Source organism: Epinephelus fuscoguttatus, linkage group LG10, assembly GCF_011397635.1.
Source record: "Epinephelus fuscoguttatus linkage group LG10, E.fuscoguttatus.final_Chr_v1".
In the NCBI taxonomy this organism is placed as follows: Eukaryota; Metazoa; Chordata; class Actinopteri; order Perciformes; family Serranidae; genus Epinephelus; species Epinephelus fuscoguttatus.
In genome coordinates, this window is record NC_064761.1 from 19903519 (window position 1) to 19919603 (window position 16085).

Sequence of the window (16085 nt, forward strand, 5' to 3'; positions counted from 1 at the left end):
CTTTAGTTGTTTTCCACTTCAGTTTTACTGTGTGTTTCATATTGTCTGCTGTTGCAAATTCAGACCAGAGAGAAGATCCTTTCTCTGGTCAAGCTTTGAAGCGAAGATTTGTTTCTCTTATGTAAACTATATCCTCAAATTAATTTAGTTTGCTTGCTACTTCTTGTGTCGGGGCAAATGAAAACTGGCAAGGAAGGCAACATTGTCAGTACTAATCCCTCAGCTGAATGCCAGGGGTCACAGGATCACTTGTGCAACATTCCCAAAACTCACTAAAATTGTTTCTTTGCTTTTTCTCTTTCTCTCTGCTGCTGTCGTGATCTCAGTCACTTGGCTCGCGCCGACAGGTAGCTTCTTTAAATATTCTTGCACCATGTCTGTTGGCTTTTAACGCTTTGGTTTCGTATCTGTTTTTCACAAACAAATGCTCCCTCTAGAAAAGGTCTGTTTCATGTTTGGGTATAGCTTGCTTACAGAGCTGTTTCGAATCAAGTGAGGACACAGAGAACCCTGTTATATATGATTTGGATAAAAAGACATTAATTTCACGCTGTTGTAGTCACAGGACTCCTCCGTCGCCTGTTATGTAAGGAGTTTCACATATGAAATGCGAACTAATGCCAGTGTGGCTGAGGCTTATGTAACATGCATGTCCGTTTCTCTCAGAGCGGAGGGCCGGAGATGGTCCCTGGCATCGCTCCCCTCATCTGGCTATGGAACCAACCCGCCGAGCTCCACTGTCTCAGTAAGTCATCCCCAAAACATGTCGTCCCCCAGTCGATAGATGGTGGCCAGGCAATTCTAACACCTCATTCAGCCCAAATAGCACTTTGGTTTATGCAATAAGGGACGGCGAATGCCAAGCCTGAGATGACAAACCGCTAATTGTTTTCCTCCATCATCTGCTTGAATTAGTCATTCTCTCAGTCTGTGGAACACAGTGTTAGAAGTATTACACACAGTCTGTGTGTATGCATGTTAATGAGAAGTGTGTGTGTGTGTGTGTGTGTGTGTGTGTGTGTGTGTGCGCCCTTGCTGTTTTAGTTAGTGGAAAGTGACAGCTTTTCAATAAAATCTCATAACATCGCATGTTTGTCAAATTAACAATTAACAGAGACACTGCGTTTTTAAATTTCTTAATCAACACCAACTGTGGCGAGCATAGTAACTTGGCCTTAAATCTGATGTTTTTTGTTCATTGGCCGAGCTAGTAAGCTGATTTCTTTAATAACTTAAAGCTTTTGAGGAGGATAAATGTCAAATTATATATGACTTTTAAGGAATACACTAAAGGAATTTAGTAAAATTTACCACAAGTCACAATCACTAAAACTATTATCAGATATCTTACTGTAGAATAAGGCTGTAATTGTATTGGTGTACAAAATGACGTAATGAAACTGTGTGTAAAAGAACAGTCTGCAGTTGAGGGGGGAGTGCGCTGAGTCTGTGGTGAAAGTCTGCCATGTGCAGCTATTATTAGGGAGTTTATGGGACAGACCCGGACATAGGCGCAGAGGTCAGTGGGAACAATAGCGCTCTTCAGGGGCCCTCACTGCCCTCTTTATACTAAGGCATTAGAACGAGACCGCACAGATGCTGTCCCTCTGGACTTCTTCTGTTCAGGACACATGGGTCACAAAATTAAGCAAATTGCAGGAAACGTACACCATGTCCCGCCCAGTTTGAAAAGTTTACTCAGCACCTCGGTCGACATTGAAAATAACTAATTTCTGTAAATACTCTAATGAGGCCTCTGTGGGCCTCATTATCATGATACCATTACCTGAAGAAATACTTCAGGTTTCACTCTTTGACTTCTGTTCTAAATTCATACACCAGCGAAGTGTGTGTACCTCATTTAAATCCACCACAGGTGAATTATCAGTTGGTTGGTTCTTGTTGTGCTGCTGTCCTCACAAACTAGAAAGTAAACATGAGCATGTGAGTGGAATATTCCCAACAGCCCAATATGGGTGTAAAGGCACTGTATGGAGTAATGTGACATTAATAAATTATTACCTCATTCATTTTAATGTTGTAAATGCAGACGCCAAGCACAGCCTTATTGCTAACTGCCCAGACCTCAGATGTGCCTGTGGTTTTCAACAGCAGTAACTCTGAAAAGGCAGGACTGAAAAATAGCAATGATCATCAGAGTTTACTGGAACTGTGATCGTGAGTTTGACAAACACAAAATGCTCCATGTAGCACCTTTTTAGATGTGTCTTTGGCTGAACTCGGTGTTGCTTATCAACTACTTTGGCAACCGAGGCTGAGTTAGTTCACTTTGGAGGGCCATTAGTCTTTTGAACATGTGTTAGATCCATTTTTTCTTTCTTCCTGTATGAGCCTTTTGAGTCTTTGTGTTTTAATGTCTGTATAAATCAATGTTCTTTAAATATAGGTGTACAGAATTATCTAATAATGAATTATGTGTCTTTTATGTGGATAATAGCTTTCTCTTGTCCACCACATGTGGCTTTTTAACCCCGCTACATCAGTTAGCCAGCAGCACCATATTAAACTCGCTAGACAAGATACAAAGGCTCAGTATGAACATTGCAGTGTGGCCTTTTTGTCTCACGTCCTCCAGAATTTACCTTAGCAGCTGTCATAATCATTCATGCAGTTATCAAACCAGCTATTTCATGTTGGCTAAATATATAAATGTAAAGATTTCAACCTACAAATGAGATCATTGTCTGGCCTGATGGATCCCTTTCTGTGTCTGCAGTCCTCCTCGTCCTCCCAGGAGCGTCTTCACCAGCTCCCCTACCAGCCGACTCAAGATGAGCTGCACTTCCTTTTCAGACACTTCCGCAGCACAGACAGCATGACAGACGAGGATGGGCGGCCCACGACAGTCATCAGACCTCGTTCTAGGAGCCTCAGGTAGCTAATCCTCATTTCACCTTCCATTTAAATTGTTTTGTCTGCTAACAGATTATTTCCCTCTGTAATGCTACGTGATAATTTTAGGGAAAAGGTGCTTACAAGGCAATTACTGCTCATTATTTCAAAGATTTCGATTATTACGTCTTCTTACGTATGGGGTAACTACTTTTCTGTTAGTGGCTCACACTTTTGTTCGCCCTTGCATATTCCTATCATAACCACTTGTTTTCCAACCCACTCTGTCAAAACATCTGTTTTATATCGTTTGTTCACACATCATCAGTCTAGTGAAAGTGATATTTTATGCAGATTAAAAACAGTAATCCTTCCTGTGGGATTACTGACCTCTTTGTCACAGAAAAAAACCCAAAACATTTTAGATTAATTATGGACAGTAATTGCACGTTTGTAGTGTTCATGAGGTCCTTGGTGTCATTACATGCTGGTAGACTGTCAGATATCAACATGTCTGTGCTCAGTATGACCAAGACATTCACAAGCAAACACACCATTTGGCATCTGAAGTGCCTCCGATAGATTACACATGCCCGTTGGCCGGCAGGCAGGTGGAGATCTGACTGTAGAGCTGTGCGCTTTTGACAACTTTTGTCTGTTGGCTCCGCTCTGTGCTTGTTTGTGCGATGCCCGAGTGCTCTGTGTTCTGGCACCATGGTGTGCTGTGCGTGGGCATGCTAGCTATCAGAGCGCCTCAGGGATCTAGCTGCTGAACTGTAGTCGAAGGGTGGGGGTGGTTTGGGGGGGTGGGGGCTTATGCGGAGAGGCACGGTGAGCTGCAGCAGTGTGTGTTGGGCAGCAGCCATCCGGTCTAACAGAGGTGTCTTTCATGACAAAAAATGGCTTAAGGAACCTGTTTGCATGTGACAGGTTTTTCCTCCATCTGTTCTGTTTGAAGCTTCAACAAGCAAGGTTTTTTTTTTTTTTGTAAAAATACAGCCATCTCATTGGCCTAAATACTGGAGTGGTGTTGCAGTAAATGACTAATGATGTGATGTTGGTGATTCACACTGTTTGGCCAGGAGAAACCTCTGCTGTCGGTGTAGAAACATCTAAACCTGACAGCGAGATCCACTCCGATTGTAGCTTCACCACCTTGAGCGCTACAGAAATCGAATGTTGGCTCGCAATATTGCTTTTGGCAGGTTGAGATCAAAAGTACAAGTGTAGATGTCAGCCTCAAGAAATCTCTTTGAAACCCAAACAAGTGAGTTAAGAGTTGATGTGTCTAAGTTTGGATGAAAGGAAATTGACTTTTGTTCATCTCTCGATAACTGTGATGACCATGATGACATAACCACTTTCACATCTCAGTCTAGCTTAGTGGCTTAGAGGAGAGTTGTATTTGATTATGTAATGGTAAAAATCAAAATGCTTTTTTTTTGTTTTGTTTTTTTTTATTAAAATGTACTAATGCTCTCTCTTTTTTTTTCTGTTGCAGCCCTGGACGTTCAAGTGTCTCCTTTGATAATGAGATTGTCATGATGAACCATGTTTACAGGGAACGTTTTCCAAAGGTAGGCAGCAGAAAACTGCATGTAGCAAAGACACTTTACATCACTCTTTTTCCTGATTGTTGAGTCACATATGACACCACCCACAGAAATATCGTGGACGTTCAGTGCTACAGAGAGTAGAAATCATAATCACTGATCCCTTAAATGCTTTAAATGTGTGTTTGTGTGCCTGTCCTCCCTTTAGGCCACAGCCCAGATGGAGGAGCGCTTGCTTGAGATTATCACCCACTGCTCTCCAGACAGCTCCCTCCCGCTGGCTGACGGGGTGCTGGGCTTCATCCAGCACCAGTTGGTCGAGCTGGTTAGAGACTGTCTGGACAAGTCCCAGAAGGGCCTGGTTACGTCCCGCTACTTTGCCGAGCTGCAGGAGAAGCTGGAGAAGCTGCTTCATGAGGTGGGCAAAACAGTCAGCTGATTTGGGTCCAGCAGGATGAGATGTAAAAATGACATGGGTCAAGATATTGTGTATTTGTGTGCTACAGCTTTAAGCATCAGCTGATAAGCCACTACATGTGAACTCTGTACACTCGGATGTGGTGAAGTTATGAAAGTGGATCGATCGAGCTGGGGTGAAATGTGCAACCAGGCACGTCACCCCATAACTGTCCAATAGATAACGGCACACACGATAGATCTGGTTGTGGAAATTGTCAGTGGTGGTGAGAGGTACTTTTGTCACAGATCCTATCTGTGTTGTGATAAAATGTTAGTTTCTATAGCAACCTCTTCCCCTGTTCCTCCACATGCTGTCAGACAGAAGGCATGGCCGACTCGCTGTACCTCCAGCTGAACTGATAAGTCTGTTCCCATGCAGTGGAACAAATGCTGCCACACACACAAACACACATAAACCTGACGACTCACTTTGTGTGCCAAGGCCACTTTGTTAATAAAATAAACAGTTTCAGTGGCGATGACATTTTCAGTCATCTAAATTCTGTGTTACTTTGATGTATGCAGTGATAAAAAATACTTTCACTTCACAAATACTGCAACATTGTTGTTGTAAACACTTATTATCTAGGAGCTGTTGCTTGGGAAGTGTCCTGTGCTGGGCAGAAAGTGACCGATTTTGTGCTTTCAGCATCAAAGATTAAAAAAAGCATTCATGCAAACAGGATTACAGGTGTACAGGTGATTTTTACTCCTTGTCAACCTCTGGTCACTGCCTGAATTCCTGCTACCTCAGGTGCTTTTTGCAAGTGTGCAACAGCTCTACTGTTTGATCTTCACATCACACAGTTTGTTTTAAGCAGAAGCACTTTTAGTTTGTTACCCTGAACAGTAAATGTGAAGGAGCACCACATACAGAAGCTCCATCAAGAGAAAATCCAAAAAGAAGGCGATCTCTTGAACAATAAAAAAACCCCCACATTTATTGTATAAACAGATTCTCCCAACTGATTTACTACTTAATAAACACGTGAGGATTCTGTGTTTTCGATAGTGCAACTCGCAGCTGTTTGAGGAATTGGCCTTGTGACTTTGTAGCAACAGGACGTGTCTTTCTCACACTTCCACATTGTGACATTCAAATTAGACAGTGGGTCTGGCATGACCACAGGGTAATGTGATAACAACATAGACTCACACATGCAGTAGATGTACCCAATCTTTATGCTAAGATAAGCTGCCAAGCTAGCTTTGCCTTACATTTAACAGACACATGAGAGTAGTATTGATCTTGTCATGGTTCAGGCTGCACATGCATATGACTTGGACGCAAATGCGTAGTATACCATACAGCCAGTGTTTCACTAGTAGACACTTGTCACTCTAGTCGACAAGAAAATGTTCATGATTCATGGAGACGACACCCACCCACCCACCTAGTGATTATTCTCATAATTCCCCTTGGTTTAAATTGATGTCTTTTCTGACACATTTCCGTCAGGCAGCGTCTGTTTTCATGTTTCTATTAATGCCGTGCCCCTCTGCTTTGAACACAGTGTGTTTAATATGTTAAATTTCCTGTTATTTCAGAGATGGGGGAAGTGGCACACTGAGTAACCACCCACACCCAATTTTGCCTTTTTTTAACCATTTTTTTTGGCTTGAAAAAAGTACACCGAAATTTCTCACTGATGTGATGTATTTCATTTTTTTTTAGAATGATAAATCTCTCGTGTTTTATCCCACATCTCAAAATGTGGCAAGGAAATCACTGTTTTCCCCCGTGCCATATTTTCTTCTTTACTTTTATTTCCCTTCATATTATCAACACTTGCTAGGTACATTTTATTTTCAGTTTGAAATGTTATTTTTTAGGAATTTTATTTTACATACACAGCACAGCAGATTGTGCAGAGTTTTATGTGTACCATATTTGGTCAGACATGTCACGATATTTAACTTCTTCAGCATCTCCTATTCCTACTTGCTTGTTTTTTGTTGTTGTTTTTTCCCCCCAGATTTTAAAGTATGATTTTTAATCTGTGTTGTTGTTCTTTTGCCCTCTTTGGGTGTTTTATAATGGGTCAACTTTTTTTGTGCTTCTGCTCCCATACTCTTTTCCAGGCCTATGACCGTTCTGAAAGCGAGGAGGTAACTGTCATCATCCAGCTGGTGAGGAAAATCCTCATCGTAATCTCTCGGCCGGCTCGCCTCCTCGAGTGTCTGGTAAGCTGAGGAGGAGAAATCTCTTCCTAATTGAAAATGGGATTACTTTGATTGAAATGAGTAGGAGTCAGTTCACGGTAAAGTTGGACCAAAATGAGATTCTGACCTTAATTCTGTATTAGAAAGTGGATGTTTGCTCCAGAACATGAAGCTGAGGATGTTTGAAGAACGACAGCTTTACTTAACTTTCACTGTGTTTTCACGTTATTAGATAAGCATTCCCGGTCGTCAGTGAGGTCAATGGATTATCCAGAGTAACTGGGTCATTGTCTCTGCGAAAATCATATAGTTGATCTTTTGAATTATTCTTTAATGCTTTGAACAAAATAAATTACACTACCATTGTATTGATGCGGTGGATACGTAGCTACCAGTTGTCTAGTTTTTCTTTGTAATGTGGGTAAATTAACCCTTTAAGTAACTCAAAGACTAACAATATAACAAGTGCATTTATGGTAGTATTTTTATGTCATCTTTACATTCATGATGATACAAATGAAATTGGGGTCAGGCTTCCACTGTGTCAGGCCTCACGTAACCTCTCAAAAACTGTGTGGTATTAAAATACTGACCCTCTTGATGCCATCGATGCCAACTTTAAAATTGGTTATCTTAAATCACCAACTCTGAATACAGGCTCAGTTAGGATTATTATTAATAATAATACATTTTATTTATAAGCGCCTTTCATGACACTCAAGGTCACCTTACAGACAAAGGTAGTGAAAGTAACAGCAGATAAAAAGTCAAAGAGGCAAGGAATAAAGTAACATAAAATAAACAAGTAAATAACAACAGCAAAACAAGTTTACAGTGACAAAAATCCTGTGAAAATGATGGATGTGTGTGGATCGGTGGATGGGAGTCATACTGAATAGGCTATTTGAAAGAGGTGAGTTTTGAGGTGGGATTTGAAAGTGGAGAGCATGTTACAGTGGGAGGGAAGGAGTTCCAGAAGCGTGGGGCAGATTGGCTGAAGGCTCTAAATCCCATGGTGGTTAGGCGGGCTGGTGGGACAGTGAGGTGGATGAAGAAGGAAGACCTGAGAGTGCAGGTGGGGATGTGGATGTGATCATACAGCTAATGGGATAACTACTAGTAGTAAATCAAAAGCTAAACATCTTGAAGTCTACAGTTGCTGTTTAGCCTGGCAGCATATTGATGTTAGCCAGTCCACGTTAATGAGACTTAAATGCTTTTGACAGGAGTTCGACCCAGAAGAGTTTTACCACTTACTGGAGGCAGCAGAGGGTCACGCCAAAGTCGGCCAGGGGATCAAGACGGACATCCCACGCTACATCATCAGCCAGCTGGGTCTGACACGGGACCCATTTGACGGTAAAGTACTTGTCTGCCAGTCTGGTCACGCCTCTGTAGCCTGAAATTCAGGTTCAGTTGGTTCAACGGCTTGTAAAAGTTTTTACTGTTACATAAACAGCCTGTTGGAACCAGTTTCTGCACAGCTAGATAATAATTACAACAAAGCTTCAGATGGTCTAACAGAATATCAAATTCACTGAACATTATCTATGGCCCTGATCAGAGAGCATGCTCTGCAGGTTGCAAAATGTAATGTGCACTGCTTTGCCTTTGTCATTGAACCCTGACCCGATCAGAATGAATACTTTTTGCAGCTTGCTGTGTCTTTATTTTTTTTTTATTGTCAGTAGGCAACCGTCAAATCACCTGTCCTTAGCTTAACAGCTATTTAACTGCAAAATAAACTCACAGGTCTGTACTTTAAAATCTGCATTAAAAAATAGTCGACAGGCACTTGCTTAGGCTCTGACTGAGGGTGAGAGCGAGTGCGAGTCCAGGAGCTGAATGATGGTTGAGTCAAGGTTTATTTTAGGTTGGTAAAACATTAGAAAGTAGATGAGGCTACAGTTTATTCAGATATGTCTTGCGAGTGAGCTAAGTGAGATAATGTTAGCCTAACACAAACCATGTATGGTACTACTTGTCATTGCCACGGCAGAAACCTCACCTCTCAATCTGTCTAACAAAGAAAAAACGCCAATGACATAAAATAAAAAATTCTATGGAGCAGCTCCAGATTTTACACCATGACATCACAAATTTGAGTTGCAGCACTTTAGTTTTTGGATTTCGGGGGAAGTTTTCATGGTTACCTATATTTTTAGACTTAGACCATAGGAGTAACATGTATGAATTTTGAAAATGGGCATAGATCCCCTTTAAGCACTTACTCTTTCTTTCTCTTGTTTCTAGACATGGTACAACTTGAACAGTATGACGCCAGTCCTACAGTGTCAGTGGAACCAGATGCTACTGTGGAGGTAAACTCACACCTTTATTATTACTAACTACCTGTGAGTGCACACAGTATTTATTGTGGAAGAGGATATGGTTTGAGATTAAAAATGTAAAGAATAGATTCAAACTTTCCAGGGACCCATTTTTAGGGTGAAAGAATACTATACATATTTAAATCAGTGTTTTAGGAAGCCAAGGCACGTCTAGGTTGAAAGTAAATCTCAAAATTGCTCTGAAATCTGTGACATGCCATTCCTGCAGCTTTATTTATTTTGCTCCAAATCCCAAATTCATATATATGGACAAAGTATGAAAACTATGTACTCAGTATTTGGACTACACGTTGGTCAATAGTATACTTCATGTAGCAGACTGCAGAATAGGTCCTAGGACATTAATTATCCTGTAGTAATCCTACTTACAGCATTGCTTTAACTGTGTTGCATTTTAAACGTGCCTGTACACAACCGCATCATTTTTCTGCTTCCTCTCTACAGACCAAGGCCCCACAGACGCTGACACCGACTCGAAGGAAACCTGTTGAGAGTGATTTTGAAACAATCAAACTCATCAGTAATGGAGCTTATGGGTAAGACAAACATTTGCTTTAGCTTTCTTTGCATTTTCTTTGCATTGTTTATTAGTCTTTCAAAAGATTTGCAGGCTTTTTTTATGCTTTTAAACCAAGAGCCACAAAAACTTTAAAGGTGAAAAACAAGTCAAAAAGCCCTTTGGGTTCCTTGCTGTATCACTACAGGATTCCTTGAAAATCTACTGCACTCTACAGGTTCCATGAAATCTCTTCAGCAAACCATAGCAGCTTCATTACATTCATTCATTATATCTAATTAACTTGTCAGAATCTAATTTCCTCCTTTTGATCAAACATCCAGAATATCGACACGGTGGTTTTCGACTAATTATGCAGCAGCATGTTGCCTAATTCTGTGACCGCAGCTTAATAAAGACGAGGAGTTTCGTGACTCCTTCAGAACAGAACGTGCTGCACTTTCCCCCAATATCCAGTGTGAGGAAGGCACAAATTTCATCCTCTTTGGCTAGAATGGTGGCCGTGGTTTTATCACGATACAGCAAAGGCAACTTCATGCAGAGATGTCTTATCTATACAGTCATGGGTTGAATAAGAATAAGGTGACAGGAATCGTAAATCTCCTAAGTAAAGTGTCACTTGTACTCAAAAGCAAGTAGCCAGTGAGAAGTTGGCCCAATGTTGCCAACTGTTTTCAATAAGAATATAGATTATAGGTTTACTGTGGCTTGTGTGGTTCTTAACAGGGCCGTGTATCTGGTCCGTCACAAGGAGACCCGCCAACGGTTTGCCATGAAAAAGATAAATCGTCAGAACCTGGTCCTGAGGAACCAGATCCAGCAGGCTTTTGTGGAGAGAGACATCCTGACTTTTGCGGAGAACCCCTTTGTTGTCTCCATGTTCTGCTCTTTTGAGACTCGACGTCACCTCTGCATGGTCATGGAGTATGTGGAAGGTAAAGTAGAAACCGAATGTGACCAAACTGAATCTTGAGCGGCTAATGTAGAACTAGAAATAATGAATAATTAGTCTGGGTAATAGAAATGAAAATGAACACAATGGTTTACTTATTTTTTGTGTTATTAAGGTGGAGATTGTGCCAATCTGCTCAAGAACATGGGCCCACTGCCTGTTGAAATGACAAGGTTGTACTTTGCTGAGACAGTCCTGGCGCTGGAGTACCTTCACAACTATGGCATCGTGCATCGGGATCTCAAACCTGACAAGTGAGAACATAAAACAACTTCACTCATGTTTCAGGGTTTTTGTTTTTGCATGGACCAGCACTGTCAGTCTCAGCACCTAGAGAGTCCAGTTTTCTTTTTCTGTCCCCTTGCCTTTATATTTCAGTCTAGGTTCTTGCATTTGCTTGCACAGTTTGGTAAAACTGCTCATATTGATCATAGATTTTGTCTTTTTACCACCCAACAGTTTGTTGATTACATCCATGGGCCACATCAAGCTGACAGACTTTGGCTTGTCTAAAATTGGCTTGATGAACATGACCACCAACCTGTATGAAGGCCACATGGAGAAAGACACAAGGGAGTTTGTAGACAAACAGGTGAGACTGTTTCGAATGAAAGAGACGAAAAGTCTTGTGTCATGTAAGACAAATTACACTACTTATTATGGAAGCAGCTTTCTCTGTTCCCCACAGCTCATCTGTGTTGGTTTGCTTGTGCAGGTGTGTGGCACTCCGGAGTACATAGCCCCAGAGGTGATCCTCAGGCAGGGCTATGGGAAGCCAGTAGACTGGTGGGCGATGGGGGTCATCCTCTATGAATTCCTGGTCGGCTGCGTTCCGTTTTTTGGAGACACACCTGAAGAGCTTTTTGGACAAGTTGTCAGTGGTGAGTGTTGAAATCACAAATGGGGGAGTCTCTTATTTTTTAATCTTGTCAGAAAATCTTAGTTGGCATCAATTCATAACTTGATATTATTGCGTCATTATGTTGATTGTCAAAGGCCAAGATATGGAAATAATTAAGTGCCAACAGAGAGTGTATTTAAAGTACATTTAGCTTTTGTTTCAAGCACTGCAACACTTCCAGAAGCTGTTGTCATTATTTTGTGCATTTATTTGTGATCATCTGTTGAGCATGTTTATCAGTTTGTTTGTTTTTTCCAGATGACATCATTTGGCCAGAGGGAGACGATGCCTTACCGAATGATGCCCAGGATCTGATCACCCGCCTGCTCAGGCAGAGTCCTTTAGAACGACTAGGAACTGGTACTGCTCAGTTTACTGCTGATTAGCACATGACGAAGCTGCAGATAGTGTTTGATACAGGCTGATACTGAAAAATGAGGGTGTTCTCTCTTAATCCTAGAACTTTGTTGCAGTAGGGAAATTAAAATGGTAGCTAACTAAAGTTTAAAGTGACATGAAGATAGTCAGTGAAAGATACAAATATCAATTACCTATTTGTCGAAAGGATTTTTTGTCGATTTTAGGCCTGAGGGATACTGAAGTCACAGTGTTTTAAAACTTTACCCAGCGTCTGATTGGCTGTGAAAATCCTGTGATTGTAGGCAGCGCTTCAGAGGTCAAACAGCACCCCTTCTTCCAGGGTTTGGACTGGAATGGACTCCTGAGGCAGAAAGCTGAATTCATCCCTCAGCTTGAGGGGGAGGATGACACCAGCTACTTTGACAGTAGGTTGCATCCTGACTTCAGGCTTTAACATCGCGTTTTCTCCCATATTAGACCAAAAGACTGTACCTACCAGTGTGACAGCAAAGAAAAGCCTTTGTGCTGCCTGATTTTGTGATGTACAAATATGTGATAAATGGGAACAGACTATATTTTATATAAAAAAAGTTCTTCCCTAAGTTTGAGTGTCCTTTCCTGTTAACTTTTTTCAGCTCGCACAGAGCGTTACCATCATTTGGCGTCTGACGAGGATGAGGAAACCAATGATGAAGAGTCTTCCTTGGAAATCAGACAGTTTGCTTCTTGGTCGCATCGCTTCAGCAAGGTAAAGGCTCCATGTGTTGAAAGTCGAGAGCTTTGTAGGTTCAAAAAGTGGTCAGTCCTTCCAATCCTTTACTCTGTGGATATTTACAATGTTTACACAAGTATTTCGGTATTCATACTACATCATCAAGTGAAGACCTCATGCTGTGACAGAATTAAGTAAAAGATAACTATTGCTAGGCTACTGTGTTATGCTATTAAGATAATGGTCATATTTTTAACAGAGTGGAGGGTCTCTAGTGTGACTATTAGACCTTCCATTACATCATCTGAAAGCTCTTCAATACTGAGCTCCAAACTCTGTTTCACACCCTCTCTCCTGTCCAACCTTTTCAGGTTTACAGCAGCACGGAACATCTGGCAACGCCGTCCAACCTGAGTTTCTCCTCTGATCGCAGCCACAGCGAGGAAAAAGAGGACCGTGTAGACGTTGGAGGACTCAGTCCCTCCCCGAGCCCAGCAGAGGGCAGCGCTGAGCGCAGACAGGCCGGACGCATGGCCAGGTAGGCATAGGTGTAAAGGCCCAGACACACCAAACCAACATCAACTAGCTGCAACAAAAGCCAACTGTTGTGTTTCCTCACATTGCCTGTGTCTCGGTTGCATATAAACACACCACATCAACCACAGGCAATGGCCAAAGAGCATGTATGTTCTGCACCTCCGTGAGACGTAATGACTCTCCATACCAGCGGATGGTGGTAGTCTTGAACTGTCATTCAAAAAGGGAAAACTGGAAGAACGTCTTGGTGCCAGTTAGCCAGTTTGCACATTAACAATACAATCTGATGTTGAAAGAACAGAGCATATTTATCATGCACCAGTGAACAATAACACAAACCGTCAGGAAATGTTTCTGCTAAAGAGCACAATGGCTTAAGAAAATAAGTCTTACCGTATGTAACAAGTTTTTTTTGGTCTCACTCCCTCTTGTCTTTAGCTCTTTGTTTACTTTCCTCACTTCCGTTTCTCTTCTCGTGCGCTGAGCTGAACTGCCAATCAGTGTGATTTCATTCACCGATGAGTTCCGCCTTCCCCGACGCCAATTCATTATGCTGAATCAGCTGAAATAAAGCCAACATGAGCCAACAAAGGCCAGTGGTGTAGGAAAAAGACGAGACAAAGATGGGGGCTACAGACACTCGCTGATGGCCAAACGTTGACAGATGGCTAGCTGTCGGACTGGTGTGTCAGAGCCTTAAGATGTGTCATACTGTACATTTGTACTCCTGTCATGCTGTAGCATTTTGAAGTGCTTTCATCATAAGACGTTGTTTTGATTTCTTTTTGTGTTTGGCCCTGTGATGCTTGGTTAAATGTCGCCAAAAACGTAAGCCTAAGCATTATCTTGTACCTGTATAAAAGTAGAAGGCAATGGAAACATCGTTGTTGGTGCAGTGTTTGGTGATCACTTGGACTCTCTTACCAGTTAAGCTCATTTCTGGCTACTTGCAGCCTTCGCCCTCGGGCCTCCTCCAGCTCCTCCCAGTCTGAGAGGAGCACCAGTCCTCTGGTGATGAGCAGCACCCACAGCCTGGAGACAATGCCACGCTTTGCCCTCTCCACTGATGATGAAGGTAAGTCCAGACTGAGATGTTTTTGACATTTCTGATCACAACATGTATCAGTGCTGCTATTAGAGGCATGAGCATATTTACATGTTGTTCACCTTTTTAACCTACATCACCTGCAGCTGAGGTAGTTGTGTCAAACCTTCGGAGGATCAGGATTCGCAGCAACAGCACGGGGGGCAAACACTCGTCCCCCAAGGAACCGGCTGGCCCTCAGCGCTTTGGTAACCAGTTGGAGACACCGGACAGACAGAGGCTTCCCTGTGGAGGGAAGGTTCCCAAGTCAGCCTCTGTCTCAGCCTTGTCTCTCATCATCACTACAGGTACAGAGGGTTATCATCAACAACTTAGTGTCCGAATTAACCAACAGGATTGGCCTAACAATAAATACTAAGATAGACTAACAAAATCAAAGCATGTCATATCTTCGAACCTGATGGGCAAGCCTTGCTTATTGTCGACTGATGGAGGATTTAGTTTTGTTTTTCTCATTGACATATATTCTCATTTGTGCCACTGGCTTCTACTTTTTCCACATTAGACATGATTTTCATAATAATTATTGTTCTGTTCTATAAACTTGTTTCTTGATTTTAGGCAGCCAAATTCACACCTGGCTAATTCTGGCATATTTACAGTTATGTATATTAATATGCACTGCCCCTGAGAAGTAAATAGATATAACAATTAAAAAGCAGCTGAAACAAACAATTAAACAACTTGACTTGGCACAAGAATTTATTTTATAATAGGACGTGTTCCATCTTTAGCTGTTTGTTGTGTGAAGGGGGCGCGCGTGTAGGTGCGGCGCTGTCCATCGCACAGAAACGAAGCGGAGGAGATCAATAGACAGACAGACAGACAGACAGACAGACCACATCACTTAGTTGGGTTTCTTCGCCTGCTTGCTTTTCATGGTTGTAAATAAAACTTTCGACCCTGAGAGAGAGATGGGGAGAGTTTCTACAGGCTTCTCGCTGATTTGACAGAATCATACATAAATTTAAACTTTCATGACCACATAATCTCACCACTGCTAGGATTAGACTCTGATATTGGCAGTCGAATCAGGCTACTTAGATGGAATTGTCAAATAGTCAAGTATACTCCCGAACACTGAACTGTATCTGAAGCTCTTTAGTAACGTATGTGAATATGTCTCTAATTTATATAGTCAGGAAAATGTTCATATTTCTATTAACACTTTATTCACAGCACAACAACTTATATTCAGAGGAGAACGCTGCTGTGTTTGTTTCAGATGACTCGCCCAGCTGCCTCCAGCCCAGTCCCATCTCTCCACGCTCTCTGTCCTCCAACCCTTCGTCCCGTGACTCCTCCCCCAACCGGGACCTGTCACTTAGCCCCGGCAGCCTGAGGCCGCCCATCGTCATCCACACCTCAGGGAAGAAACACGGTTTTACCCTGCAGGCCATCCGGGTCTACATGGGTGACAGCGATGTCTACACTGTGCATCACATGGTGTCGGTGGGTGTCACCACAAGACTTCAAACTATTGTCTGCCTAACACAGCTTTAACTAGTCCTCCAGCGTTTTAAATGTCACGTCCCCTTGTCAAGTGAAGTGCTTTATTCTGATGACAGAAGTGAGAGGTATAAAAAGCTGGTTATGTAATGCTCAACTTAAACTCCTCTCCT

General features: G+C 42.1%; 1 protein-coding gene across 7 annotated transcripts in view; it reads left to right on the top strand.

Annotated features, from left to right (window-relative positions):
• The window catches only part of mast3b (microtubule associated serine/threonine kinase 3b), a 42550-nt gene that overhangs the window by 21177 nt on the left and 5288 nt on the right, over positions 1-16085 (top strand). For 4 of the 7 annotated variants that reach the window (XM_049587660.1, XM_049587659.1, XM_049587663.1 and 1 more), the window contains 19 exons: positions 667-745; positions 2738-2895; positions 4355-4430; positions 4615-4824; positions 6948-7049; positions 8255-8387; positions 9282-9349; positions 9824-9915; positions 10623-10831; positions 10964-11102; positions 11308-11440; positions 11564-11729; positions 12008-12109; positions 12412-12534; positions 12745-12857; positions 13193-13359; positions 14312-14433; positions 14550-14750; positions 15689-15915. In XM_049587660.1, the coding sequence (XP_049443617.1) occupies positions 667-745; positions 2738-2895; positions 4355-4430; positions 4615-4824; positions 6948-7049; positions 8255-8387; positions 9282-9349; positions 9824-9915; positions 10623-10831; positions 10964-11102; positions 11308-11440; positions 11564-11729; positions 12008-12109; positions 12412-12534; positions 12745-12857; positions 13193-13359; positions 14312-14433; positions 14550-14750; positions 15689-15915 (2620 nt within the window). Of the gene's footprint in view, positions 1-326; positions 348-666; positions 746-2737; positions 2896-4354; positions 4431-4614; positions 4825-6947; positions 7050-8254; positions 8388-9281; positions 9350-9823; positions 9916-10622; positions 10832-10963; positions 11103-11307; positions 11441-11563; positions 11730-12007; positions 12110-12411; positions 12535-12744; positions 12858-13192; positions 13360-14311; positions 14434-14549; positions 14751-15688; positions 15916-16085 lie in introns of all 7 variants that reach the window. The other 3 variants (XM_049587658.1, XM_049587657.1, XM_049587662.1) reach the window with 1 other exon arrangement.